General features: G+C 34.7%; 4 protein-coding genes across 4 annotated transcripts in view; 2 read left to right on the forward strand and 2 right to left on the reverse strand.

Annotated features, from left to right (window-relative positions):
• Positions 1-51: 51 nt before the first annotated feature.
• LOC112573746 (SOSS complex subunit C homolog) lies at positions 52-2,886 on the reverse strand. The gene is made up of 5 exons (XM_025254331.1): positions 2,805-2,886; positions 2,061-2,223; positions 1,651-1,720; positions 504-554; positions 52-221 (listed from the first exon to the last, which is right to left on the reverse strand). Exons 1-5 carry the CDS (start codon positions 2,833-2,835, stop codon positions 126-128), a joined length of 411 nt encoding a protein of 136 aa, XP_025110116.1. The 5' UTR covers positions 2,836-2,886; the 3' UTR covers positions 52-125.
• A 109-nt stretch (positions 2,887-2,995) lies between these two features.
• Positions 2,996-12,885, forward strand: LOC112573715 (sorting nexin-30-like). Its single transcript, XM_025254295.1, has 11 exons — positions 2,996-3,156; positions 4,251-4,442; positions 5,045-5,155; positions 5,712-5,873; positions 6,238-6,433; positions 6,629-6,759; positions 7,011-7,079; positions 7,286-7,372; positions 7,734-7,838; positions 8,173-8,325; positions 8,737-12,885. Exons 1-11 carry the CDS (start codon positions 3,028-3,030, stop codon positions 8,941-8,943), a joined length of 1,542 nt encoding a protein of 513 aa, XP_025110080.1. The 5' UTR covers positions 2,996-3,027; the 3' UTR covers positions 8,944-12,885.
• A 1,298-nt stretch (positions 12,886-14,183) lies between these two features.
• Positions 14,184-18,423, reverse strand: LOC112573716 (tctex1 domain-containing protein 1-B-like). Its single transcript, XM_025254297.1, is given in 6 exon segments — positions 14,184-16,483; positions 17,065-17,183; positions 17,186-17,277; positions 17,613-17,768; positions 18,189-18,220; positions 18,367-18,423. Coding segments are annotated over 4 exon segments (543 nt in total). The 5' UTR covers positions 17,741-17,768; positions 18,189-18,220; positions 18,367-18,423; the 3' UTR covers positions 14,184-16,279.
• Positions 18,424-18,535: 112 nt separating this feature from the next.
• LOC112573720 (RAB6A-GEF complex partner protein 1-like) overlaps positions 18,536-26,986 on the forward strand; it is a 32,684-nt gene continuing 24,233 nt past the window's right edge. The window contains exons 1-4 of the mRNA XM_025254302.1: positions 18,536-18,747; positions 23,262-23,369; positions 24,605-24,693; positions 25,669-25,779. Of these exons, the coding sequence (XP_025110087.1) occupies positions 18,607-18,747; positions 23,262-23,369; positions 24,605-24,693; positions 25,669-25,779 (449 nt within the window). The 5' untranslated portion in view covers positions 18,536-18,606. The remainder of the gene's footprint in view (positions 18,748-23,261; positions 23,370-24,604; positions 24,694-25,668; positions 25,780-26,986) is intronic.

Below are 26,986 nucleotides of genomic sequence, written 5' to 3' on the forward strand. Positions count from 1 at the left end.
CAAGATTTATATTCTCATTTTTAAGACCAAGAACTACATGGAAAACAAAAGAACTGATGTTTCTTTTAATGTTCATAAAAATATGAGTATGTACAATGAAATTTCTTTCGTAAAATCATCCATTGCTATTTATCTGAGTATCTAGGTAAAACAGGTAAAATGAGGTTTCCAAATGATGAATCTTGAGTGATGAAGTAGCCCACAGAATTTGCATGTGCATGCTGAAAAGAAGAACTTTTATTTGTTAAAAATTACCAGTTATACAGCATGATAGCCTGTATACTTTTTTCCATGTATTATTTATATAGCGTTTAATAAACATAGTATGATGTTCCAATAAATATGATGTGTGTAAGGAATACCTTATTACTTTTTTTGGCAATGGAATTTTTATGTGCACATTCTGTGATTTTATCACACCTCTACATGAAAAAAACTGACAAAATCATAATGTACAGTAGGTATTAAGTGAGTTAATTGTCAATCATCTACCAAAAATCTACCTGTAGTGCAGCTCTCTGTTGTGGCGTCATTGCTGTTGAATCTGGTGGAAGCTACAAAAGTAAAATAAATCTATCATCATTTACATTAATTTAAAGTACACCAACCTGTCCTTTCCAGCGCTGAATGCAGGGAACATTCCTAATTGACACATTTTTCTATTATTACACACTTTTATTTATCTCCCTATGTTTGTCTGTCTGGAATTTTGTAATCAATTTTTAATCCACTTCCCATCATCCTATAGGCATGAAATTTTCATCATTTACTCTGTTACAGTGATAATGTAATATTAAATCATCTTCAGCAGTCTACAAATAATAAAATAATTAACTTTAAAAAAAATTTTGTGTGAGAATTTATAAACCAAATTAGGGGAGATAACTTTATCGTGGATGAGTCCTAGAGCAGCAGTTACCTACGCAGTTGGCACAAAGAATCAAATGGAAGAAGAGGAAAAGAAACAGAAAAAGATATAAAAAATGTGTTTCTCTCCCAATTACTTTTAGAACTAATATTCATAATTTATATATAGTTTATATTGAATTAAGGAACGGAATAAATTCACAAAGTAAAACCTAAAAGAAACGTTGAAATAAAACATTACTATATTATAAAATAATTCCAAAAGTACTTATAAATTGAACACTATATCTTACACACACACATAGAGATTACATGTCTCTATGGATATAAAATATAATGTTGATGTACTTAAAGATAAACCTTAGTGCAAAAATACTTTTTCATTTGACAGGACCTATATCTTAACAAGTTTTCAAAACCATTAACACCCATTTACTTTGAAGATATGCACTATAGCAATATGTTGACTCCTTTATGCCGGTGTCCTTATGTAATTAACTTTGCACTTAACTCAGAGTCAAAATCATAGTAGGTGGAAATATTAGGAATTAATTAGTGTGATCTCACAAGCACTATAAGCATTAATATATTCTATTCTTCTTACAATTCATGTATAAATGATACATAACAGAATGCTTGCTAATTAAAAGATAGCTGCATTCTTTATCGGTTCATACAGTCCTCCTATCTCATTGACCAAAGTAAATCTTAAAGTTAAATTACTTTGCTAGATTTAATATCATTTGTCAAATCTGATTTTTTGCAAATGTAAAAATTTATTACCGTGGAGATAGGCATGGACAAAGGAAGAACGCCAGATGGAGCTGGGGTAGCATTTGGTGGCACGGAGAAACTAAACAAATGAGGTCTATTTTTAAAAATAATGTATAATAACAAGTTGGTAACAAAGTATCAAGAATCCATTACACAAGGAGTCTGTCAAATATAATGTCTTAAAAAACAAATTATTTGGTCATTAAACTTGATCACACTGCACAACAAAAGAAATGTTGAAATTATGCATGAATGCAGATGCACACAGTCAATCATATGCATATACAAAATGAAATTATATCAATAAATACAGTCAACTGCAACCATTCACATGTGCATTCATGTCTCTCAGTGAATAGCTTATTGTTTTAAGCTTGTCTCCATGAAAAGCATCTTAATCAGAATAGCTTGCCAGCTACCTGCTACTTGCAACAACGGATGACACTTGCGTTCCTCCTGGATTTGAGCTGACACTGCCGCTACCACCACCACCACCGCCGCCGCCACCACCAGTGTGACCAACACCAAGTAAGCGCTTTTTTTCTTCCTCTAGGTGTTCCAGCAGCTTACGGTTTTGTCGTTCTGGGTTTTTTTCACACATGTACATAATATAAATATTTCACTACTATCTTTGAAACTTTCTAAACAACAAGATAAAAAAAGCAATTTCTATCTTTACAGAAATACCATTTTAGACCACTTCATACAAATCTACTGACCTGAATGTTATTTTAAAAGAAACCAGGTACATAGCTATTTTATTTTATGCGTTTGATTTACGGTATATAGAAGGCAGATTAAGCTTCAACTATAAGGTTAAAGATGTGGTGGGTGGGTGATAGGGAAAAGAATGTTAGCATTAAAGTGTTTGGTGCCTGAATACTTAAAAGCTGTCCGATCAGGTATTTCCGTGATTTGAAAAAAGTAAGTATTTTAACGACTTTTTGTTAACAATATGTATTCTCCCGTTTGGACCTCTCCCCCTCCCTCCACACGTATTACTCTAGCCATAAACCGTCATTGGAGTTGAACGACTGAATTGTTCTCTTCATTGTCAATCAGCAGACCCTACTTTTAAAAATTCCACTGTGAATTTCAGATGTCTATATTTCCATAAGTGAAATTCTATATATAAAAAAATTAATGCTCTTTTTTTTAACCACCTTGGGGAATTACAGGCGCTTGAAAAGCCATTGTTTATGCCAATTCGACTACGCTCGAGGTAGAAACGGATGTAGACGGCTGCTAAATATCGCTTAGCTCCTTGAAAAGAATTAACTGACCTATATTTCATTCGATTGGTTAACTACCGAAAACAAACCAATCAAACAGACGTAAAGAAAAGTATTGTGTTTGTTAGCAGTCTAAGCGGCTTAGTTTGCGATTATGGCAGAGGGCAGTGGCTTCGACGAAATGGAAGAAATCTTAAATTCTCCCTCTGCACATTCTGACGACAACGTCAAGTTTAAAGATCCTCTTCTTACTGGATTGGACAGAGACAGTGATGATGATGGGGTATGATTTGCACTGTCTTGAAGTTTATAGTATCGTTAGTTTCCATAACACACCCTCAACGTAGATGCATTTTATATTCTTGTTTATTTCAAATTCAGTGTGTGCGCATTAATTATTAACACAGATCATCGATGCCTTTGTTGTTTTATTTTGTATGCAGTTACTTTAGTGCTACTGACACTATCAGGTTGTTTAGTCTGTCATGCTTATTAGCTGTGGTATTGTTAAAAAGTGACGTTGAGAATTATGTTACTAATTCGAACGTATAATATAATCATAAAAAAGATCCATAAATACAGATTGTAAGTTGACGAATTTTTAAACCTTTAGAAGGTGTCATAATTTATAATGGGTATTGGGTTTGGGTACTTTTACAAATTAAGGAAGTTTATCATTTTAACATTTCTTTTATCAGGTTTACAACTTACAGAAATCTTACAAAAATTAGTAAGCAAAGGGCCAAATGGATCACACTCTTTTGTTTTGTCAGATACATTTAAAACATCTAGCTTTATAATTGATGTGACTGTGCAGATAAAACTATTGTGATTGGAAATTGGATTGTACTAGCCACCTATAAATGTGAGAAAAATATATCAAATCCCATCCTCACAAAAAATGTGGAAACGCTCATAAATCTCAGGGCTTCTGCTAAGGCTAAATTCTTTGGGGTCCCAGGGACCCCTTCTTCAGATTTTTAAGGGGTCCCTGTTCTTCGCCCAAATTTGAAGGGGACCCCATTGACGAAAATTGAAGGGGTCCTCCGAACATTTAATGCGTACTGTACGCAATTTTTTGTGTAAGCAGAAGCCCTGAATCTGATAAAATTTCTGAAAGACATAGAGTTGCTAATCATATAAGGGCCATTGCAGGTTTTTGTCTTTATCATTTGTAGGATTTTTAGAGTGGTGATTCAGTTGTTTTGCCATTGCACCTGGGTGATCAGTATTGTCCCCTTTGATTGCAGTCAGAAGATGATCATTGGCCCATGAAAGCCATCAGTCAATCACTTAAAAGATACACTGAAACATTTGAACAATCTATAAAAAGTTTCTATTATTACTATGCATTAAAGAAAAATCTCTCATTTTCAGATGGAAAGTCTTGACTTAGATGTGTCCACCAAATCAGAGGGAACTGTCTCACGTAGTTCTAGTCTTATAGCAAATTTTCGCCTTGATGAAGATGAAGATGCAGAGACACGAGATCTTTTTATAGTTGTGGATGATCCAGAGAAGCATACAAGTACGCTTGAAGCATATATTACATTCAGAGTAACTACAAAGGTATGTCATGTGTTAATTATCGAAGTTCTTTTAAAAGAATGAGAAACTGCATTTATACAGATATATATATATTTTTACTGTGCAGTGCATGTATTTTTAAGTTCACTTACGTACAGTGCATATGTCTCCACATACCTGAACATGTTCTAGCATTTGATTCTTCTTGAAATTCATCCACATTAATCAGACTTTATGCATACTGACCTTTAAATTTACTTCTCTGGTAAAAAATGTTGAAAAAGATAATTGGCACCAGATTTTAGTCCATGAATCAGGGCTATATATTCTGACATTTCTGAAACTATTGTAAATTTATGAATGAAGTGGATCTTCTGTGCATTTTTTTATTAGTGGAATATATTGTAAGAGGTGAGGATTGAACTAGTAGGGTGGTTTGTGCAGATGTGTTTAGGCACTTTGATACATGACAGAATAAAATGATGTAAAAAAATTATTGTAGTAGCAAATTTGTATAGCTTATAATAGTATTATGCATATATACTTGATCATTCTGATAAGAATAACAACCATCTTAAGCTGTGGAATATAGCATTACTGTCACAAAAGCTTGCTAGGTTTTGACCAGAGTCATTTTGTTTCAGACCACACGTGCAGAGTTTGACAACTCAGATTACAGCGTAAGGCGACGCTATAACGACTTTTTGTGGCTGAGGCAACGCCTAGAAGAGACCCATGCAACTCATTTGGTTCCAGTATGTACTGCTTTTTCTTCATTCTGTAACTGACACGACATAAAGTTGAATATGTTTTATATTTCAGAATTGTGCTGTGCATATTTGCCTAGAGTACTTTTGTTAAGCCCAAGAGCTTTTTTAAAATCAGTTAGAATACACTTAAATACCAAACATAATACAGGGATTTTTTTTCATGTCTATCTAGGTATGTGATTATAGATAAGATTTAAAAAAAATTTTGAATGGCGGCCATCATCATCATGAGTCTAAATGAAGCAGGTGTACTGTAATACTTATAATCAAAAGGGTCAATGGACCAATAAGATAGATAACATAATAAGAGAATGAAATTATTTTCATTTTCATGTAAAATGAAGGTCTTTTGTGTATTCAGGGGAATATACTTTGTAAAACTGGTCTTGTTTGGTGGTCTGCAGAAGGTTTGGTTTTGATTGCTCTGAATTTTTTTTTAAGAATCATTAACAGGCTTTGAAGAGGTTCTTAGAGACATTCACACACCTCTGTTAAATAAGTCATTACAATGCCTTACAAATGTGTTGGTGTGTTTCTTTAGCCTTTGCCAGAGAAACATAGTCTAAAGCGGCTGGATCGATTCAGTACAGAGTTCTTGCGAGTTCGACAGAAAGCACTACAGAAATTTCTTACTCGCATTGCAGACCATCCCGTCCTGTCCTTTGATAAAAACTTTCAAGTATTTCTTACTGCTAAAGCATGGGTAAGTTCATTAAATACAGACATTTTTTTAAAAAAAAGTATTTTTTGCATTTTAAATCTCTAATTTTTTTTCTCTTTCACTTCTTTACAATTTAAGAGAACTAAATTTGTCATAACACACACACACACAGGTGCATGCAGAGAATGGTTGATATGATTGCAAACTGAACCATTTATTCTTCGGTAACAAAATTTATTGAGGATATGTCTACATGTATGTATGTGCATGCATAAGTGTGCTTATACTGAACTAAATTTAAAGTGAAAAAAGCTCAACATATGGTCTCCTGCAATAGAATTGCTTTTATATTCTTACATGACTTGAAAGTTTATGTTGACTGCAGCATTTTTTTTTTTGCTCATAGGAGTTCCAGTCTTACAAAAAACAAGGGAAGGGTTTTATATCCCAAGTCACAGATTCCATCCACAACTTAGGAGCATCCTACATGATGAAAAACAGGCCCACAGAATTTGCACTCATGCAAGAGTACATCAACATCTTTGGTGAAAAACTAGGTGTCATGGATCGCATAGCTACTCGTGTTCTCAGAGAACAAGCAGGTCGGTATTTACCACATTGTTTCCTGCTGTCATAAATTAAAAAGAAAAAAGTATAAAGAGTTTTGTTCAAATTATGACCAGAAAAGTTTATTTTACTAAACTATGCAATTAGTTTTGGATATGTGTAGGAAAATAGATCATCAGTCATGTTTTAAACTTTTTGAAACCACAGTTGAAGACTTTTTTGATCTGTAGATTACCATTCAGAACTGTGTGAGTGGGGGCCTTGCTACACACTGTGGGCCAATTCTGAAGACCAGCTGACAGGTCCTTTACTTGCCATGTCTGCAGCTATTGACCATTGTTGCCAGTCATTAAAGATCCTAGTAAGTCCTCAGTTAGTCATAGGACCTCTGAAGAAGATTGTATAGAACAAAACATGTTAATATCTGATTTAGATTATTATGTATAATTGGTACTGTTTGCCTGCCAAGCCTGTATAAATGACTCAGCATCTTTTAGTCATACTTCATTGTTACAAATAGTGACATCTAGCAAGCGTTAAATGGCTCCCATAAAACTTTTGAAAGACAAGCTGTTTTAATCACTGTCAGTTTATATGGGTTTTTTTTCCCAGATTGATGACACAGATGATAATCTAGCTCAGCCATTAAAAGAGTACATTCTGTACACAGAATGTATCAAGGTAAGGCAGTTCACTTCGTTGCCTTCTTTTGTTTTGACTGCAGAATTTTTCAGTATTACTAACTGCATATGTTGTTCCTGCTACGCACTAAATCTCAACAAATGTACTGACAGTTGTGATCTTTTGTGATGTTCGTTGGATTTTCTATTGTGTTCTCATGAACATATTAATGTGCAACTGATTTTAAATATTTTTGTATGCTTTAGGCTGTCCTGAGGAGGCGAGATGCAATTCAGATGGAATATGATATGGTTGTGGATGAACTTAACAAACGCAAAGATGAACGTGAACAGGTAAGGACGGTGAACTGAAGGAATAACAATGTTGAAATATTGCTTTAAAGACACATTTCTTAAGCACTGAGTAATGATTTTGTTTTTTTTACCAATTTTTGCATTTCTACAAGATACATGAAGATGTCATTCAGCCATTCTTTACATTATAGACATATTTTACTGCATGTTTTAGTTATCGTCCAATTTATCACTGAATTTTTTTATTTGAAAATCAACAATTGTACAAGTAGAAATTCAAGGCAGATCCTTGCAAAACCTGCTCCTCCTATTTGTTTTGAGAGAGAGGAGCCAAAAAAATGAAATGTTAAAATGTATGAGAGAATAGATTGTGACACAGTTGTGGCTTTTTAACTTGCAGTTGAAAATCTCAGATCAGACGTACTCCATTGGTGCCTTTCTGGGAAAAGACCCTGAAGATGTCAAGCACCAGAAGCAGGAAAAACTAGAGCAGCAGATCGTAGAAGTGAGTGTAGTTTCCAGTAGTGAGTGCAGATTCTGATTTCTGGCAAGATTGGCTCAAAGATTTTTAAAAAGTGTATTAATAAAGCTTGTCAGAAAAGGAATTATCTTTAGACTTGTGAACTTGCATATGCACATACATACTCCTGTATTGTTGCACTTTGTATGCTGTTTTCAAGCAAGACTTGTTAGAGAAGTTTATTAGCAATTCTTTGTAAACTTTAATTTTAAAAAATGCTAATATTTGTCATGCCCAAATAATGAAGTTTAGTAAATGCAGTTTAAAGAAACAAAATGATTAAAATATTCAAAGCTCTTTACTTTGTTTTAACCTGCAGTTAACTCGGCAAATGGAAGTCCTGAATGATAGGTCAGTGGTGGCAAATGCAGATCTGAAAGCAGACATGGAGCGTTGGCATAAAACAAAGCAGCGAGATGTGAAAGAAATTCTTATCGGCATGGCAGATCGACAGATACGCTACTATGAAAAGGTGAGCTAAATTTATGGGATAAGTACTTAAATTAGTGTGAGTTGAACAGATGTGACAGAATGTAGAAACCAGGATGTCATCAAATGAAGGAATTATGGCAGTTCTTTGTCAACTTTATTCTTGTAATATGTGCCATTGAGAGGGTAGGAAACACGTAAAGTGTACTATCTTGCACACATCTACATCTACACATTACGGTGGACTTTACATCTTTTCAAAATTTATTGCGATTCCTGCAAGCACTGAATGGAATGAAGGAGCTTATCTATAGACCTACACTCTTTGCCATGAACATACACATGTAAACTCATACATGCTTCCATATAAAAACTTTTTTAAATTTCTAAATATGTTGCAAACTGTTAACCAGCCATTGACATATGAATCTGTTTTCCTGTATTGCACATAAAGTGTCTGCTTATATGGGAGGATGCTATACGAGCTATTCAGAAGAGAGAGGAAGATGGTGTCCAAGCTCCTGTAGATTCTACTGCCACCTCAACCACCATCACCACCACATCTTCAACTGTAACAACAACTTCAACAGCAGACTCTATCAATAGTTGTAGTAAGGTGCCAAGTAATTCAGATAACACAGGTTCACCTAAGATCTCATAAATTATCTCTACAAAAAACAAACCACTGTACATAATATTCTGGCATAAATGTTGCCAGTATCTTTTTTTCCAGATTGATACTTGATAAAAATTAATTGATGAATCAGACCAAAGGATGGTGAATGTGATTAATGTGACTTTAAATAGAAATATGTTATACTTATTTAAGTAAGAGATAGTGTTTTATTTAAAAAACAGAAATAGTTTTTGTTTTTTTTTGTAATGCAAACCTTATTCATTTTTCAAGCCTATTACAGTTGATTTGCAAATAAAATAAAAATTTCTGGCACTGAACTGCAGTGTATTTGAGTACAGCATAGAAATAGGCTTCCAGTGTGAGAACGATCTTAAAAGCCTTCGTTAAAACTTGGGCTGGATTATTATTGGGCTTCTTGTATGACTCTGTGCTAAGGACACCAGCTAGTTTTGACTCCAGCTTTAGGCAATGTAAGAAATGAACAACAGAAGTAAGAATGATTCTGTGGGTTAATAATTTTCACTTCATGACCTCGCTTTTACCCCATATAAAAGAATTATAATTGTGCTTGCTGCAGGACATTGATGCCTGTGCAATAGTTTGCATCTCAAAACAGGAATTGTTTGGAAGCTCAATAAAACTCTTTAAAAAGAACAGTAGAAAGCGAGGCAAAGGACATCAGAACCATGTGGGCCCAACTGAAGGGGGTTGCCCAAAACCGGGTTCGCCGGAAAGGTCTTGTTGCAGTCCTATGCTCCTTGAGGAGTAACAGGAAATGAAATCTAAACTAACTCAATGGAACTCAGTTCCATTCTGCAGAGGCTGCATTCTGTTCACACCTTAAAGCTTGTATGCATGAGCTTCGAAAGAGTATATGCATATTCATCCTGACCAGCTTGCCCAAACAAATTTAAAAACGATTGCTCCATTAGGTCTTGAAGGTCAACCAGAGTCAAGCATGAACATTAAATTCAAATTTGCTTGTTAGTTAATAAACATACTGCTGTCATTAGTTTATCACAAAAATGCATTTTGATTTTTTTAAATGAATTTCCTGTGGGAAAGCACATGAACTTGTATTACTGGACTGCTGGCAGATGATTTTTTCCAGTTAATTACTAAAACGAGGCTGGTGTGTATAAAACTTCCAGTTTGGTCACATTCATTGTTTAGGCTCGCCGAGACTAATAGTGGAGAACTTTCCAAGAGGCTAAGTGCTGGTCTTGGCAGACAGACAGCAATCCACCTATGCATGTCCATGGAAAGCATATGTTGGCTGACCTAAATTCTGACTTGTGACATCACTGAAGGTAGTAGCCAGTGCAAGAGCTTTGAGGACTTGCAAATAAGGCATTGCCATAATAGCTAGCCTACTTTTTGCTAAAAACGGTCATTAAGCTTTTTCAAAAATACAGGGCAGAATTAAATGTTCTATGTATCCTGCCAACAAAACAAGTTATTTGCTCAGTATTAGTATCTTGTAATGAACAATGGCTCTGGAAATTTGAAGATTATCTTGCATGTGGGCTATCCTTTAAAGATTTAAGTGTTGTCATGCTATCAAGAAATGGTAGCTGTTCCTATCATTCTCATCTATTTACCATGGTCTGCTGGCTGCTTTGATTTTGCCTCTGTGCATTTATACACCTGTGCATCATGCTCATTAGTCAGTTTACTGTCATGTTCCATCAAAGGGGCTGTATTTGTGAGATAATGCTGGTGCTTTCTTATTACAGTTTTAAATAAAGCTTACATTTTTCTTAAATTTTGGGGGTCTTTTAGTAGTTTTAAAATGGCCCCTCTTTACAGTTCATCAAAGCAAGACCAATTACACCATGCAGCAGATATTGTCTTTGACACCACTGATGTTTCAGTGCTCACATTAAGATTTACTTCAAGTGATAAATATGTGAATCTTACTGTTCTGCTTTGGAATTGCAGATTTATGTGCAATACTTTTGTGGTATAATTTCATTATGAAGTTGCTATACTTACAAGACACTAGTCTACTAGTCACTAGTCTGTGGGCTTAAAAGAACAGATTAATTGCATGAATGGTGGTTGCCTTTTTTCCTAATGTGGAATATAATTTCTTTAAGCCTAAAATGCTCGTGGAGATTTTGAAGAACTGTAATATTGATTAAAACCATAATATGAAGTCCTATGTAAAAAATTCAAAGGAGATTTCAAGTGAAGGAAAGCAATGTTTCTTTTCTCATAAAGTCATCAGCTAAAGATAAGTGCTTATGTTTTGTGCCTTTCCGGTTGTGTTGTATATCTGCATCACATTCAATGCTGTGATCGCAATTATTTCTTCTTTATTTGACAAAATAGCTTCTTATTGTATACTTTTTTCACGAGGTGTTTCATTTAACAAATAGTAAGTATTAACCAAGATATTCTTTATGGAAAGTATTTGTTTATTTGATTGAGATTAGGTTTTTGGTTTTCAGAAATCCTTAGTTATAGAGCATGTGGACAGACATGTATATGGATATACCCATTGTGGGTATCTGTGGGCTTACATGCACTTTAAACATAGGAGGTAAAGCACTGGTGTCTGCAAAGTCCCAAGTATTTGCTATAACCAGTATTCAGATGTTGACTTCAGTGCCCCATAGCACAGTTCATAGATCAGTCTTCACCACACTTATTTATTGCAATAGATGTTTTATATCTATTTACTTTTGGCAAAATTGGTATCAAATACTCATCATGTGTTACATTCATTATCTATCTTATGAGTACTTTTGACAAAACTGATTATATTTTGTTGGTCAGTGCAATTTTGTAAATTATTTGCTCTGGCGTTTATTATGAATAGTAGGTAAGGTGTGTACGTGGAGAGTGAATGAAAGATAGGCAGAGAGTCATTATAATCCTACCAAGTCGATGGACTTTTATGTATTAAGTGTCTTGTCACTATTTATGAACTGCATGCATGATTCTGTTTCCAATGCATTCCATTTCCATATTTGTAAGCATGTCTCATTGCCATTGTGATCTAGCTATAGCACAAGAAGTGTTGACTTGATCTCTTTTCACTCTTTTGATTTTTCACAAAATCATCCAAAGTGCAGTCGTCCCTTAGTGTCTGCAGGGGTTGGTTCCAAGACGTCCATGAGTACCAGAATCTGCGAATACTCAAGGATCTTACATAAAACGGCATAGTGTTTGTGTGTAACCTACAGATAACTTTCCCTAGTGGGGAAGCAGCTAGCCAAGTTCTAAAGCACCGGTGTCAAAACCTAGAGGCATGTTGGTTTTTAATACCAGTGTAAGCACACCAAAATTTCCCCTCTCCCTCAACCGAGCTGTCTGGAGTAGGTACCTGACCCATGGAGAATTGGGAAGATAAGACAGCAAGAGGCATCACCTCACAAAACAGGTAGCACCAAGAAAAGTGATCTCTCTGATACTGACTACCCAAAAAACCTATAAAGGTTAGGGCATGACCATTATTTTTAATTCCTAATACAATGTAAGTGATATATAAATAGTTGCTATACTGCATTGTTAAACAACTAATGGCAGTAAAAAGATGTGTACATTTTTTAGCATAGATGCCTCATAGACCTACGTACAGAGTATATGGCAACATATGGTAGAGAGAAACTGAAATGACAGGAGGTTATTCTAGCACATCTACGTGGATTAAAGTAGTAAATTCAAATTTTGCTTTTTGGAATTTTGAATATTTTTTTATCTGTGGTTGTTGAATCTCTGCGGACGTGGAACCAATAAATACAAAAGGGTGACTGTATAGTTCCTCAGAAACCAGAGTTATGCCATGTAGGAATAAAATGAATAGCTTCATGGAGAAAAAATAAAATGGAGCATATCTGTATGCTTCTAACCTTCCATTTATGAGAAATTAGTATAATTCTAACGTGTGTAATTAAAAATACAGTGGAACCTCGGTTAACGAACTTAATCCGTTCTGGAAAGCTGTTCGTTATCCGATGTTCGTTAGGAAAGTTACAGATATATATAGGTATTTGTTGAGAACTGGAGTTAAATAAACAGCATCTAAGCGTGGTTGGAAGCAGGTAATTGGGGAGACTTCCTTTTCTGTAGCTTTGAGGTTAAAGTAAAACTTGTCCAAAACACTTCGGGACAGACGCATGCCACCTTCAAAAGTGCGTGTCTCGAAAAAAACCAAAATGTTCGTTAAAAAATTCGTGTTATTAAGTGCTTGTAAATATAGAGAGGCCCAAGATTGTCACTGTCCTATTAGTAACTACATAATTGTAGGATCATTATTAAATAATGTTAAGATGACATTGTTTTTATCAGTAAAATGGGTAGATCACTTTGGTTAAGTGCTTAGAGTTGCATTTGATGAATTTGATTTTTTTTTATTTGGTACACCTTTTACATGAATGACACCTTTTACATTAGAAACTTTTGGAATTCTGCCTGTATGACCATAGATGTCTTCAGATTAAGATGAGGGGATAAGATTATTGAGTGCTTTATGGTTGATGTTTTAAAAGTCGTGACATGATGCATTCCTTTTTGTTTTTCATAGATTATGTTTAGTGGTTAGAATACACCAGAAGTGTGTATAAGTTACAAGTAGTTTACTGTGCAAGTTTTTTTTTAGACATGGGCAGACTTGAAAGCCTTTTTTTTTTCAAAAAAAAATTTGTACAGAAATTGTTTCTGGTCATGATCCCTGCTTTGAGTAAAATTGTTCTGAATTTTTTGTGAGGAAGAATAGATGTGTTTAATGTGATATATTTTGTGCAAAATATTGCCCTTGACATGACTGCTCTGCAGTCACATATGCCACACTTTTTATCAAACCGATCTTTTTACATCAGTCTTTTCTACGGAATATAGTGTTGTCACGTCAAGGTTTCAAAAAAAAAAACAAAAAAACAATCAATGGATCAGTTTTGTTATCAGCAGCCAGTAAAGTAACTCCTGCTACTATGTATTAGCTCCATGTTTTGTAAGCATGTAGCCCATCAGCATAGTACCATATCTGTAGCTGATCAAATTTATGCCGACTTAATTTCTTGCATGGTTTGGTCACACACTGACATCTTAGCTGTTCATTCATGGGTATCTGTTTGTTAGATAGAAGTAAATAAAAAATTCAGGAAAGATGTGTTTAGCTTTTTGTCTTCATAGTCAGTCGTAGCATGGTCAGTGCAATATGTCTACAGTGATGATTTACTTGCATAAAAATGGAGCCGGTTGCAATCAGGCAACTCTCATTTATTCATTCATTCCACTTAAAAATTCAACACCAAATGAAAAATTTGCTGATCACAATTGTATTTCAATGCACTTAATGATGAATTTTTGAAAATATATGCTGTATACTCAGGTATCAAGGAATGTTACATAGTGTAATATGACAAAAGAATCTCTCAAGTTTGGAATTGGTTAATTTAACATCTTTTCCCTCCTACCCCAGCACCTTAAGCTAGATTCTTGGTAAGTGGAATTGCTTTTTTCCAAAACAGAAAAGGCAGTACCATAAGACTATAACAAGTGATTTGTGCTGAAAGGTACAGCATTTGATATCCAAAACTTTGGACAGCAATTGTGTTAAGCTAAAGTACACTGGCTACCAATGAAAAGTCTTGGCTGCAATTATGAAAGACTGGAGACCATAACATAATAGCTGCAATGCCACCTATTGAATGTTGCATGTACTAATTAGTAAAACTTGCCGTATTCAGCTAGAAATCCTGCACTGCATTCCTAAACTATTGTAGTGATATTTTTAAATGCAAACTATTTTTTTTTTTAGATCATCTACCGAGCAGACAGCATCATTTTATATTACATTTACACAAATAAACTTATTTTAAATTGTTAATTATCTTAGATTACAATTGAGGAATGTTTTCTTGTTCTGCATACTGCAAGAAACAAGATGCCAATTAGCCAAAGTCTAATTCAGCTAATGAAGGCTTCATACATAATTATATGACATATAAATATTACATGAAACGTATTTACAAAAGAAAGTACTTGTATGAGTACTTAGCATGTCAAAAGTAATTGAAATGCAAAGCATTCATTTACATACACACGCAATTTTGACAAAGCAATGTTTTAAAAATTCATGTTATATACTGGATGGTAAACAGTATCACAGATTTGACACACGATATGATAAAGGTTTAAGATGCAGGCATGTAAAATGCCAAAAATTTAGGTATATATGTGTGTGTGGGTGTGTAAATAGCACAGCTGCCTTCTATCAGCAGTAGTCAATAAAGATATTGAAGAAACAAAGCCTTCATTTCAAAGAACCAAGTTATTTGAAATAGAGGCTTTTTTTTTTTTTTTTTAACGAGACAAGTACTTTTTTCTTTTGGCAATTTCACTTTCTGTTAAGACAAAAAGCCCATATTTTAAAACGTCCTTGTGTCTGGTTTGAGTCACACCAATACATGCTGGATCATCAACAAGTACATGGGCAAAAGCATCTTTGGTTGCAGCATTTATCAGGTGATGTGCCTCTGGTTATTGTTTGAAATCAACAGTGACCCACCCTCTACAACTTTTCATGGCTTCAGCGGGACAATTACTTGTGTAAGTATAAAGGTATAAGTACTAGTCAGCACAACATTACTTACAATGGTTAACATACTGAAGTAGCTACCATTAGAAAGGTATTATATGATGCATATATAAAGCACATTGGTGGAAGGATGACACTGAGGGCCGTTCTATTCCTGTTTCCACTACACACATAAAATCACAACTGTTCAAGGAAAATGACCACCACAGAACTGTACACTGAATGTAAACATTTTGTTTATAATACAAAAAAAAAAGTCATTAAAATAAATATTTACAACAAAAAAATTTAAGTTAGTTCTGTCAGTATGTCACATATTTTATGTTTGTAAAATTAGGGCTATAAATGCTCTTAGTGTTAATTTACTTTCCTTGCATTCTTGTTCCACCTCTCACTCTTCTCAATCCTGTTCATCTACCATCTATTGACTAAAGTATTAATCAAAAATACTCAGAAATAAGGACATTTTGCCAATTACTTTAAGATGTTGCAATGTTTTGCTAATTTTGAATTATATAACTATATAAAATTTTAATAAAAATCTTTGGCCAGCAGCTTGAAAACTTTCAGAAGCAAAATCTCTGAATATCTTTCAAATATTTACCACATGGTTTAAGTACAAGACTACTATTTGCTTCTGATTCTTAAATATCATTGTTCATTCACTAAAGTTAATCAGTATAAATATAAATACTTCACCTTCATGTGAAAACTACAAATTTGAAATGGTTGCATTTTTTGTCACCACTGATTCACCTATGCAAGACATTTTCTCATGATACACCATTCACACATGCAAATGACACCTAATGTTTACTCATAATAGACTCCATATACTGATGCAATAGCATACAGGGAATTATTTTTAAACTCTGAGCAAGCAAATGAATCATTTACATGATCCCACAGGCACCGGCTGCCTATGCGAATGCCCTGATCTCCCATCTGTCCTATATGCACCAGACAAATAATCTTGTAACGTGGAATCATCAGCTCCTTCACTTTGGCTTTAATGACCTGCAGAAACATTATTCAGCAAATATAAATTTCTTCAAAAGTTGATGATGTAGTATACTTTATATATTACATATCTTTTCATAAATTAGAATAAGTCTGAAAAACCTGAGAAGAAAATTATTTTGAATTAATACATATGAAATGGCCAATGAAGTTACATTTTTAATATCTGCAGAGTTTGAAACCAAATAGTAATCCCCCCTCCATTGCATAAAATGTATCTCATTAATAATATAAAGGTATAAATTGTAATTGCTCATGGCGTTTGAGTTGGAAGACTACATCAGCAGGTTTAACCTCTTACAGGAAAAAAATTAGATATGCTTTTCTTTATTATCATGCTTCGATCTGCTTATTTTTAATTTTTGGTATGCAAGCTATTTATGATCCCATAGAACTCGTTCAAAATACAGAAAAATATATACCAACTCACACTGCAAGAGTTGCTAATAAAGATAATATGCAAATAACTTCTAAAATACATTAAAAAAAATGATACAACATAAATGAGATGTTATCTAAATCATATGCTGACCAAGGTAAAATGATGAAGATGACAAACCAAAGCAGTGTTACAATACCTCAGATAATGTTTTGGTCATTTGTCGACACAGCTCTGGTTCATATTTCTCTTCAGCTAAGTAACCATCCAGTACATCCTGCATGATGCTTTTGACAATGGAGTATGGAATTTTTTTGCTGGTTCTAGCTGATAGGTATTTTCATAGCGAGCAGGTGGTTTAAAATGCTCATCATGCCCAGGCTCATCCATATAGGAAACTGTGCTGGTTGTTCTACAGAATATTCGAAGACAATGTAACCATTTACATATATAGTAGGGAACAGCTTTTTATAGTGTTGATAAACTTAAATGTTGGTGGAATACCCAAGAGTGTATAATGTGTCTCATAAAAACTGTTCAGTTTTTGGAGTGAAATTTGTTCACAATTTGTTTCTAAAGCTATAATAATATATTATACAAAAGCCAAATTAAAGTTAAGTACAGTAGTGATTTAATTTGCCACTCATTTTTTCTTCTTCAAGCCGCAGTCTGTTAATTAACTGTGTTAAGGAATACTTTTCTAAAAGATGTGGTTTAAAAAAAGCACGGGAAAAATTAATATCTTACTCAAAGCGACTAAGTCGGTCACCATGTCTTAATGTAGCCTCGCTACTGTTGAGAGACGTCAGGCTACCTTGTTTCTTCAGAAGTCGGGCTGCCTTTTCCTTGGCTCGGTCCCGATCAGAATGCGACATCTTGATTTTGTGCTGTATATATATATATCTGTTGATGGAAAAATTGTACAAATGCATCCACAGCTTAATTCTGCTATTTCATATTTTTGGATGCACGCACAAGCACATATATGCAATTATACTACCATTAACGAGATTTTTTCTATCTATTTATTAGTTTTTGATTATGGTTCCTTTTATTCCACAGAGTAATGACTATGGTCGCAAGTTTTCAAACTGTCCAAACTCGTCACGATACATATGTTGATTGGTATATTTCGGAAATTTGATCACCATCAGCAGTGCGCGATGCTGATCTATCTCGGTTTTCAGAGGAAAAGAAAATTTGAACAGCAAAGTTTGAATAAAAGTAAGTTTCATCTTCGAGGCCTGCAGTAGTATTCACTGACGAGAAAATATAAAAGATAAGGAAAATTAGAAATATTTGGAAAAAGAACAGTCGACACGCACCTGTACTGTTGCCTGGTGACTGAATGCCACCTGGAGATCCGACAGGAAAGTCGGAAAGAGAATGTTTGTTATTGTCAAAATATTCTTTCTGTACACATTAAAGAGGCATAATACTAAATTGTAAATCTTACATAAATATTTCAATAGGACAAATTAATGAAGCTTGTTTTACGTACAGTGAAGTGGCAAAATACTAATCTTGGAATTTAATAACATATGTTTCCTGTCGTGTAGATCGCGCTCTCTTTGATCTAAGGAAAAAGACAGCGATCCCTTTCTTAACTATCTTTTCATTGGTCAATAGACTTTTGGGTTGGCCAATAGCAAGTACGTTGATTCTTAGGCTCTCCGGATGCACAATGGCTTCTTGATATGTAGTTGTGGCAGTGTGTTGTTATTGAAAGGGTGTTGCGACCATGTATTTCTCAATTGGATGGCCAAAATGTTTGAAGAGAGCCCAAAACAAATCGGCAGTCATTCGTCACATTGTCAGCAGCTGCGATCGAATGTTTTTTGCTGTCATCACGGAAAATTCTGTGACCCTCTGGTACTCCAAGGTAAATTCGTGTGGCGAAGTTAGATACTTTTCTCCAATGTGAATTGTAAATTTTGTAACTGTGTGTTATAGTTATCATCACAAGATAAAGAACTGGATTTGCTTATGTATATAATTTTCAAGTATCACTAATATATTAGCTGTCATTATTGTTTTGTCCTATGTTCAGGCACTTGTTTAGCATTTAATTCGGACAATGCCCATATTTATTTGCACCATAGGAGATAACAGTAAAAGTAAAGTATTCTGATTGTGCTTCAAATGTGGGTGTCTTGGGATGTATCATACTATTGTTAGGCCAGCAGCATATTCTCAGTTATCAAGAATTATTTAAACTATGTGGGATATTGATAAATATATGTAAAATTGTTAAAGCTTTCAAATTTTCCTAATAACTGCTATGCGGTACTTCCATTGATTGTTTTAATTTTTAAAACTATTGTTCAGATTCAGTGGTGATGTAGATTTTCAGACTACTTATCTTCAGTGCCACAAATTTAAGGAAAAGAAAAATCCTATTTTTGTTTTGATTTGAGCAGTATCATATTTAAGAATAAATAACTATTGTTTAAAACAAACCATATAAACAGTCCCTTTTTACATGAGTGTTTGATGGATGAATAGGACATCTTCTGTAATTTTGCACTCTTTTTCACTTGTTTTGCTTAACAGTATATGTAGATGGTAGTACATAAATAAAAACAAAGCAAATCCAAGGCAGATACATGAATTTAGGTTCTACAGTTTAATCTGTAACGTGTTTACATCAGTGGCATGCCATGTTACAAATATATGAGGTATTATTACATGAACTTTGAAAATTTGTCATTTGCTACACATGATAAATGTAGTCATGTAAGTTGAGGATTAAATTTAAGTGGACCATTACCTTTAGGGATAGTGATAATGCAGCTAGTTATACTTATAGAATATTCTGCCAAGCCCTTTAGTCACAGTGCTGGTCATTGGAATATAGCCAGGGCTTTTGGTCTTAAAAACAGAATGAACTGTTAAAGATATGTCTCCTTTAGTTCTGTTTCCAACAGTACTGTCTATCAGTTTTTGATGTAAAACTTAGACCTATTTATGTGTAACAAAACTAAGATAGTGCCTGAAGAGCAGAGGTATTGGATTTTAAATACGACCTTAAGAAACCATAAGAAGTAGTCATCTGAAATGTTGTTTATGTACACAAGTGCATATGATTATATGCATTTTAATTTTAAACTATTAATAGGTCTAGCGTACTTAATACACCGATGCATGTGCACATGAGCACATGAGCACATGTATTTTTCTTTTTTATTAAAGGATTATTAGCTATGCAAACCATGCCTCAAATCACATTTTGTGCCAAAAATTGGCCTCATTTAATTTCATTGCATCAAATTAATGGTATGTTTGGTGTGCTGAATTCCATTGCAGAAAGTCATGAAAAATCTTATTAGATGGCTGTTAGCTATGCAAGTCATGCCTCAAATCACATTCTTTTGTTAAAAAATATCTCCACCTGATTTCATTGCATTAGAGTTTTATATTTACTGTGCTGAATTTTACTACAGGAAGTCATACAAAATGAGCAAGGAAAAAAATCTGCCTTTTACTGTTTTAGACACTTCTATAGTAACAATACTAATTACTAAGCAACAAGATATCCTTTTGGATCTGCTCTGGGAAGACTGTAGATCATTGCCTCAAGGGCTGCCCATCCCATGATTTTATGTTTATGCCTGAAGCTCAGTCAAAACTTCTTGTCATAGTGAATAACTAATTATGTAAATTCTGTCTCCATCAGTCCTTTCTATCACTGCCCTATTTATAGATAATAAAACCAGCTTTGTGTCTGAAGGACAGAGGTGTCTTCTTTTAGATATCATTTGAAAGAATTTTAAGACACAGTGTTTGTGCAAGGAGGTATATATATATTATAAGATGCTCATAGGTCGAATACAATGATTTACATCTCCCAAGAACATGTGTACACATGCATTCACAAACACATAAAATGATAGATCAGTCATGGTTCTAATAATCTGTGCAAGTCATACCTCAAATTACATTTACATCAAATAATTTTACTGTTCTAAATTAGTGGTGTTTAATATGCTATGTGTGAAATTAGATAAAAGTGGGGGGAATATCCATTTTATACACTGATGTAGTAACAATGCTGATCACAAAATGACTAGTAATCTTTTGTTAGTAGCAACTTCCACTTACTGTCTAACAGCATGAAACTTTTAGATCAAGACAAGTCCTAACAAAAGCCTCTCACTCAAAATGTTAGTCCTTGTTCACACCTAAAACAGCCAAAGGGGGACACATCACAAGCTTTAGTAGCATTGGACAAAGATTTCAGTTGCTCATGCTTTAGTTTATTGCAGCCACTCTGTTAATTGGCCAGCCCTTATTATTATTATGCCTTTGACTGGAAACATTTTACTTTAGTTTGAAGTGTATTTATATGTCAGTTCTACACATATTGTTTGTTTCCTGTTTCTATTTTACACGTTGTCTACTTGTTCAATCACTGTACCCATCCCCCTCCTGCTCTTTGTCACAGCATACAGTCATTTAATCCAAATGGGGATGCAAAAAGGTTTTGTATTTTGGCTTAAATGCCTTAGCTTTTAAAGAATCATTTTGGGTTCTATTGTGACCTTTGTTCTTTAAAACTAAAAGATTAATTAAGCAGTAATTTTATAAAATGTCACCAGACTCTTTCTATTCTTCACATTTCCGACATCTTTAATCTGTTTATAGCATTAAGAATGAGGTACAAGGTTTTATCAGAATGCTTGCCACAAGACCCACGCTTACATAGATGGTTATGTATGCATTCGTACATGCGTACAGCACACCATGCACGTGCATACACCAATGTACATTCCTCACTTCCACACTTCAGATCCACAAACACAATGGACATGTCAGAACAAAGCTGCTTTGTGTTGAAGCGCTGGCTTAGATGCAAACAGACCTTGGAGGTATTTTGTAAGACACTGAAGGAAAGTAGACACTGTGTGTTGAACTGTATAGTATTCTGTGTAACACTTCTGTGTTTCTCTTGCAACAAATTTAGGCAATGGTGCTCTTCCATTATCCTAAGCTGTACTTTATTCTCTTATTGCTATTTTTAAGCCAAAGTAAGTCCATGTGTAATTTTTGCACATTCTTCCCTCTGACTTTATTCTTGGAACTTCACAAGGTTCAGTCTAATGCATAGCCTTAAAGAAGTGCTCTTTTTCACACATTTGGCTTTTTCAAATGTCACACTAGGTAAATATGGCCTTTTCTCCTCTGATGCTTTATTTTTCCGCACTTTTGAAGCTTTCTAGTGAATTTGAGTTGCTTGCTTTTTTTTCCCCACATCAAATCTTCTTGAACCCAAAACAACTCATACAGTAATAGTAATAATGGGCATGCTCATATGCACACTTGTGAGCCTATGTGTTGCACGTGAACACAAGTATGTAAAAATATTGATTGTTATCGAAAGCATGTTTTACACTGTTCCACCCTGAAAAAAGATTTGCTGTTGATCACTTTTTAGCCATTTGAGTTGTTATAAAGATAATAAACTTGCTTATGTTTTTTTTTTTTTCCGAAGTCAGAAGTTCTTTTATGATACTCTGGTGCTGCTTATTACAGCTATGGTTTTGTTAAAAATTTTAATAATTAATCTGAATAATCATGTAAAGACTTAATTAATTAGTATACTGTATTTCATTGTACACCATTATTATGTTTACCATATCTACCTCTGTGAACGCCTATGTCTTGACCTGTGTAAATGATAATGAAGAATCAGACAATAAAGACACACAAATTTGCAGACAGGGAGGCAGGAAAAAGTTCAAAGGTATTCCCTTCTCACTTCATTGGTCTGAAGCTAATATCAGCAGCTAAGAGTCTGTCAACAAGCCTTAAGGTCACAGCATGTCGGGGAATTGAATGTCAAAGCTGCAGCCAAAGGGTGTAAAGAGGTGGCAGCACAGCTGATACCACATTGATCAGCTGATACCACACCAATCAGCAGATTAGTTTCATCGTAGTAATATATGTCTTTCATGAATGATGCAGATTATTGACCAAAGGGCTATATTCCAACAATGAACTTAAAAGACCCTGAAAACTCTTACCCCCTCCCCCCCCCCGCTCTCTTCCCTACCCCAGCGAAAACAAGGTAAAGGTCAAATGCAGCTAAAGTGATGAAACCTGCAATCCTAAAAAGAGCATTTTTGTATGATTCTAAGTTTTTGCATATTCTGTTTCTTATCAGTTCTCATTTACCATCATGTGTCTTTGGATTAGCTGCTTATCTGTAGTAGTATATTTTTAATATACTGTTGATTATGGTTCTTTTGAGGTTATTTTTTTAGTTTTTTGAATTGGACTTTCATCTGGTGTTAGTGAAAGGTGTTTCACACACACACACACACGCATAGATAGCTCTCTGAAAGCATTATCCACTAATGTTGTAATCAAGAATCTTTGTAATTTTTCTGTGTACAGCCATCCATACAGATAGTGTGTCATATACCATGTCAGAGTTTCTTGGAAGAGGTGGGCCTTTTCTGTCAAGCAGAATGGAAACCAGACTCTACAATGATAGCCGTGATGGTGAGTTAGAGAAACATGTCCCCCAAACACCTGAGATGTGTGCAGATGGTCAGACCTTAAAATGTTATGCTGCCTCAAATATTTGTGTTTATTGCTAGCAGGGAGCACTGTGGAGATCCTTACAGGCTGTATGTGGGTCAACCTGATGCAGATGCAGAGGTGTTGTTTCCCACCAAGTTCAGAGTTTAAAAGTTGGTTTTATCCTCTAAAATCATCTTTGATCTGAAATGTAACTTTGCTTGCGTACCACAGGCTTTAGATAGTAAATCAATTGCTTGAGAATTAATAAAAATGCTTTACCATTTAAAATATACCTTCCCACTACAGCGCAATTTCCAAGGGCAGTAAATTCATAAGAAAACTGTGCAGCAGGGAAAGAATGCTTGGAGAGGATGAGGGTGGGGTCCGGTCTCAGAAAGTTTAGAATGTAATTGTCTTTATACCATGCTTGAAAAGTTGAATCCCTGCAAGAGACTGGGCAATGAAATCCAGAGAACCAGAAGACGATGAACATCCAGGTTTCTTTAATATGACCTGTGATATACAGAGGTGACTTAGAGAAGCCAAGTGAAAGACATACAGAAGCAATAGTAGTTAAGACAATTATGCTGGGAAAGGGCCTAGGGGATAACTGATCTCATGTTCTTGTGTCATACGTACATGATCAGAACCTTGGCAAGAATTCTTCTGATGAACCTCAGGCAGGTTGGGCTTGTAATTGGCACTACAGCCTGTAATTGCTTGCTGTAGAGAACCTTCTTGTTTTTGTTGCAACCACTGATCAAAGACAATAAGGTGGTTGGGAGGCCTGCAAGCATGGAGTGGACAAACCTAGCACACCAGAACTGGCTACAGAGTTAGAGATGTTAGTTTAGCTTCCCTTTTATCTAATCATTTCTGTGATATTTTCTACAGAGTTGTTATCTTTGGTAATGAGGGCCATCAGAGTGATGGTGGACATCCAGCAATGGAAAAGAAAATGATAGCTGACGAAATTTCTTCCAGAAGTGTTATTGATTAGTAGGGAAGTAGGCACTTTGGATCTGAACAAATAATGTAGACCAATACAGGATGAAACATGCAAGTTTACAGACACTACTTAAAAAAAAAAAAATCATCATTTATATATTTTGTACCTTACTTTGTTCCTGAAGTTATCATACAGTAAAATACAAAATGAGAATGTCATATCCACCTGTGCAATTCTCCTTATTTGGTCGGCACCATTGTTGCAGACCTCCAAAAACTGTGTAGTATTCATACGGAAAGAACTGGACATTTCCGTGCCCAATCATCATTGTCTTTATGTACAGCAGGAAGGAAGGTAGGTGAAAGATGTAGCTACTGAATGCTTCATAGTACAAGTGAATAGTCTTGCATTATGTTGCATGCATAGAGTCAGTTTTGCAAATTTGACAGTGTTTTCTCTCTCTTTTTTAAAGAAATATTTTTGGGCTCACCTACAGGATGAATTAAACTAAAGCAAGTCAAGCAGGAGATTTCTATAAAAAATACAGAAAAAGAGCAATCATCCAGGACAGTTTGCCTGGTTCAAATAATTGTCAAGGGTTCTGATAGTTTAGAGGGAGTGGGAGTGTTGGAGTCGGTCTGTCTATTAGCTGGAGGGGCATTGTGTTTGCATTTAGAGGCACAAGCCTTCATTCCCCCCATCTTTTCTACACAGAACAGCTCTAGATTTTGTTTCTTCATTCCCCTTCCACCTTTGAAGAAGAAAAAAAAACCTAGATGCATTTTATATAAAGGGATTGTTGTTCTGGATTACATGTTTTTGACATTTTTTTAATGAAAAATGCAAAGTTTCCACATCTGTTTATTTTTTTTCTCAGCAATAATGTCATGCATGTATTTATCTAAATCTACTTTAAACTTTTTCTCTGACAATTGCAACAAGTGGAAACACAGCTTAAATGTATCAGTTCAGTGCAGTATGCTTGATTTGAAAAAAAAAAATAAACACAAGTGAAATATTACACACACTGTTGGCTCTAATAAAATATTGAGCAGCTCTTTTAATAAAGCAACTGTTAATTTTAGCTTGTTTTTTTGACTTAGATATTGTTGTACAGTAGCTACTGTAGCCAGTTTAAAACACCAACTTTAATTAAACAGCTGCTATTTGTCCAGCTGCAGTTGTTATGTGTTAAATATCATGGTTCTTTCAACATGGTTCAGCATATTAAAAATTGTTTACCAGAGTTGACATGTATGGGCTAGTCAAAAATATTTTTGGATAACATGTCCAACAAGTGATGACATGATCATCATTCACTATATCCAGAGTGATGCCCACACCTCGGCACAACATCAATGGCATCTTAGACAGCGACAGCATTCCTGCTTACAAGTTGACAGTGGTGTCACACATCGTCCTTACAGATAGCATTTCGTGGTGAGCTGCATGCCTCCTGTCTGTTCCTTGTATTATCTCGTCTATGTCATAGTTGTTATTGTTTATATAAATGTTACATATGCCTATACAAATTTTGTTTGTCAGAAGCTCAATTAGCATTCTTGGCAGACCGATTTGTACACAAAAGTACTAATTAAAAGTGATTTTTTCAGATTTGTTTCTTGTTCGATATATACCATGAATGGAAATAACTATTTCTATTAGAGATACTATTTTGAAAAGAAAGTGTAGGAAGCACTAAATGATTTTACTTTTTTTAATTTTAAAAGCTTTCCTTCTGCTGATCATACTGTTCAGAGCAGTTTAAGACTATCAAGGTCTGTGTTGTCCCCACTGTTTTCTAAGCTCTGAAAAAAATCAGAAATATGAACTGCACCACCCATGCATGAGTGTTTGTATGCATTAGCATATGTTTATCCATACCAGTCCATAGAAGATAGAAGACTGTTAGACAATGGTTTTTCGCAATTCACTACATTAATACTGTGGCAATAGCATTGATTTTCCATCAGACTGAAAGGGACCATTGCCAAATGCTTCATTAAGCAGAGATTAGTCACTTCCGATGAAGATTTTTTAAATCTTTATCTGCTTTGTTAATATCCTGCCTGTTGTCCAATTTGCATTCCTCTAGTTCTTGGCATTCTAGGTATGGCATGGCTAGCTCTTTTATTACTGTGCTGGTACGCAGAGTCCTGGTGACATCTTTTTTTCTTTTTTTCTGCTAACCATTTGCAGAAAACCAGGCATTCAGTAGCTCTGTTTTGCAATACTAAGCTCCCTAGATACCAGTAGGAAGCAGGAAGAGCAGTGGTATAGATTGTGCAGAAAGGGCAGTTGAAGCACATGCCTTGTAGTTTTATTTTCGAGCTTACAAATCATGGATGGAGATAATTTGGTGAAAATCTTTTAATCAAATCCATCCTGCTTTTATCATATTTGATGACACCTTAACCCTGACCAAAAGCTAGCCATATTCCTGATATAGTATCAGGGTCTTTGGCTAATATTGTGGTATGGCTCTACACTTTGTTGCTTTATATAGGTATGCAATATTTGAGCTGCCTAAGTTGCTGGCTTTAATTAATACAGCAGTTACTGACAACATCTGTTAGTATAACAACTTAAGCATAAGAAAGAAAAAAAAAATAATCATGAATAGAGGGACTAACTTAACAATTCCTTT

The sequence above is a fragment of the Pomacea canaliculata genome, linkage group LG10 (genome assembly GCF_003073045.1).
Source record: "Pomacea canaliculata isolate SZHN2017 linkage group LG10, ASM307304v1, whole genome shotgun sequence".
In the NCBI taxonomy this organism is placed as follows: domain Eukaryota; kingdom Metazoa; phylum Mollusca; class Gastropoda; order Architaenioglossa; family Ampullariidae; genus Pomacea; species Pomacea canaliculata.